The 3,251-nt window shown below is 53.5% G+C and overlaps 1 protein-coding gene across 1 annotated transcript; it reads right to left on the bottom strand.

The window, feature by feature from the left end:
* Window positions 1-426: 426 nt before the first annotated feature.
* Window positions 427-2,849, bottom strand: H257_15018 (hypothetical protein; the record flags this gene model as incomplete). Its single annotated transcript, XM_009842989.1, has 5 exons — window positions 427-485; window positions 526-925; window positions 1,000-1,668; window positions 1,960-2,340; window positions 2,589-2,849. The coding sequence occupies 5 exons, from the start codon at window positions 2,847-2,849 to the stop codon at window positions 427-429; spliced, it is 1,770 nt and encodes a 589-aa protein (XP_009841291.1).
* Window positions 2,850-3,251: the final 402 nt, after the last annotated feature.

The raw sequence follows: 3,251 nt of genomic DNA, 5'->3' as shown, positions 1-3,251 counted from the left end.
TGATCATATGGTCAAGGGCGCCAATGCCAGGGTGGCCGAGGCGACGATGCCAAAGTCGAGCCAACTCGACGTTTGAAAGACGCGAATCGCTGACAAGACTATACAGACAGTCGACTGAGACCGAAAAGGCTTGGGGGTCAATGATATGACGAGGGGGGTGGGTTAGTATGCCGTTGAGTGCCGACCAGAAGGTCGCCTCGGAGCAAGAAGCTGGTGGGTGGGTGTGAAGCGGAGAAGCCGCAGGGGTTACGAGGAGATGAGCGTAGCGATAAATACCAGAGTAAGCATACATATGCAAATCATCAATTACTGTGCGAGACGCACGAGACTTACTAAAGTCAGCAATTCGCTTCTCCAATGCACGATATTGCGTGAGCAAGACTTTGTTTTCGAGGGGGTCGATTGCAGGGGCAGCCTGGCCCACCTTCAAACGTCCATATGGAATGGCATGAAAGGAGAACAATCCCATTGCGTTGGTGGACGCACTAACAACGTCACCGATAGGCGTCGTGATGGTGCACATACCACGGGAGGGGAAAGCAATGGCGTATCCATCGTCAGCGGCATGTGCCACGGAGAGTAGATTGAATCTTAATTGAGGGCAATGGAGACCAAACTTGAGGCGGAGGGCCCGCGAACGCATGGGAAACGTGACATCAGTGGCAGACATGAGCGTTTCCATAGAAATGGAGCCATACCCAACTACGGGGAGCTTTGACCCGTTGCCAACAGTAAGCGATAGCGCGCAAGGCACATAGGAGGAAAAATAATCCTGGTACGGGATGCACGAGCTTGTGGCGCCTGAGTCCACGATCCAGTGTTCAGAAAGAGCAGCAAACTTGCCAGGGGGGTAGATCACTGAGGAGGGGAGATCATGATTTTCAGGGCTAGAAGCATGGCCCGTCAACATGACTTTGAGGGCAAACTGGTTGTTTGCAGCCACGACTACATGGATTGGCGGCGATGCACCCCGATGACGATCAGTAGTCATATCCGCACAAGCGGTGGGAGGTACAACTTGGTCCAAAATGGAATCTGGGGCGCTGGTGTCACGCTGGGGATGCGACGATGGTGGAGTCCGGCACACACGCTTCGAGGGTCGGTGATGGTCATCTCGGTCCACACGACGACCAGAGCTGGGAGGTGCAGTAGTAGTAACCGTAACCACATGACCAAGTCGACCATGAAGCAGGGAATTGTGCGCCCTGTCGCCGGTGCCAATTCGAGAGTGGTCACAACGGGTAGGAGTAGCACCACGATCAACATCGCCGCGACGGGACAGATTACCAGGACGATGGACAGGTACCACGGAGCCAGTGGACACAAGGGTAACACCGATATCAGAAGACGAAACAACGTCACGGTGGCTACGATACAAACCACCTGGGGCATCAACACGATCACTGGAGTTGGGCGAAACGACACACTTCTCGATGGTAATCGATGACGGAACATGAGGACAGTCGGAATGGCTAGCGGAGTTGAGCGTAACTTGAGTACGACGTGCCCTACTAGAGTGTGATGTCGGTGAAACGCCTCGGCGGCTACGGACTCGATAGCCTTCATCGCGCCAAGTGCAATTGCGGTTATCTCCACCGCGGTTGCGACTACGACTGCGAGAAGGATCGCGCTTCGACGGGGCGCCACGACCACGTCCGCGAGGTGCGCCTACACTTCCGCCACCGCGGTCATCGCCGTTGTCACGGTCGTAGTCGTCACGACGAGGATGATCATCGCGAATTTTGCGCGACGACAAACGTCGTGCGGACTTCTTGCCGTGTTTTTCGAACACTTCTTGCGGAAAACCGTCGCGTTTGGTACCACGCGAATAATCTGAGGCCAGAACTTTGCAATTGGTCAGGACATGAGTGGGATCACCACAATAAAAGCACGCTGGGCCAGAGTGGGAATGACACTTGGTGTGAGCATACGAGGGTAGCATCCGTGTCGAATCTAGACCAACGGGACTGGCAGTAGCATCAACGACGGCGGCATTGAACAGATGCGATCGGGTGGGAGCGGAGTCGGCTGAGCAAGCGAACGCAGGTGACGCGTTGCTAGGGCATCCTTGATGGTGGCGTCGATAGCCGCGACAGAGCATGGTTGTCCGGAGGCCTTGGCATTGCTCGAAATAACTCGGATGAGATCCCAAATTTGTTTGTCGTCCAAAAATACTTCCGACAGTTTCACCATATAATGGTTAGCCCATAGAAAGGCGTCATACTCCGCCGCAGTGATCACCAACGACGATGGGATCATGGCCGTGCGGTACTGGCTGGCGATGGACCTAACGTCGGCCAGTAAGATGTCCAAGCAGTCGCCGTCGTGGTACTTGACCTTCTGTGACTGTGCATTAAGGATCGCTAGTCATAGGATTATTTTCAAATCGTGACACAATAGACTCATAAAGAGTAAAGGGGCAAGTGATGTTGGAGAATAACTTCCGCAGGGAGTCCACCATCGAGGAGTTAAGGAACGTCAGCGCAAGTGCGCGCAGTATAGAGAGAGACTTTGCCGTCTCGGACTTTAACGTCGAACTCGAACTTTAACGTCGAACTCTTCACTGATTGGACGTGGTCAACGATAACCTTGTGCCGCACTGCAAGGCCATCCTCAACATGGTAAAGCTCAGGTTGCTTCAACTTGTCGACTTGAACGTCGTCGTCGAGAATGCTCAAAATAGACCGCTCAAGATCAGAAGGCACATAAGCCTTGTTCATATAGAACTGAGTAAATTCATGGACATCAGCCTGGCTGATGGACAGCGGTTTCCATTCGAGGAACGTACGATTGTGGTCGTCCAGGGGAGGCCCATTGTAGAGAGGCGCAGAGGTTGAGTGAGGGCTCATAACCTGTTAGGAGGGGCAAAGTAGGCCCAAGCACTTAGAGGAAGGTGGGACAACGAGTCCGAGGGTAACAACCGAGTTGAGCGAGGTGTCCAGGAGGGCAAGACGCACGACAGGAAGAAACGAAGAGTGGATTAGGATGAGTGGTGTAGGGGCACTCCCACACCCCACTGACTAGCTACGAGGTGGTTCCTCATTGGTCAGATACAGAAGCGCACATATGAGGACATACCCTCTGAAGTGCGGGCGACGACACCCTGCAAAGTGCGCCCACTTGACACGGAGAAACTCGGTCAGGCAACTGGTCAAAAATAATCCTCCCAATTGTGGGTCGGTAGAGTCTCCGTACGTGTTTGGGCAATTCTCGATATTTTTTCTGTAGCCAATAGAAACATATTAGTCTCT

The sequence above is a fragment of the Aphanomyces astaci genome, assembly GCF_000520075.1.
Source record: "Aphanomyces astaci strain APO3 unplaced genomic scaffold supercont1.65, whole genome shotgun sequence".
NCBI lineage: Eukaryota > Oomycota > Saprolegniomycetes > Saprolegniales > Verrucalvaceae > Aphanomyces > Aphanomyces astaci.
Note: the sequence above shows the minus strand (reverse complement) of the source record. Positions and strands in the feature narration are given on the sequence as shown.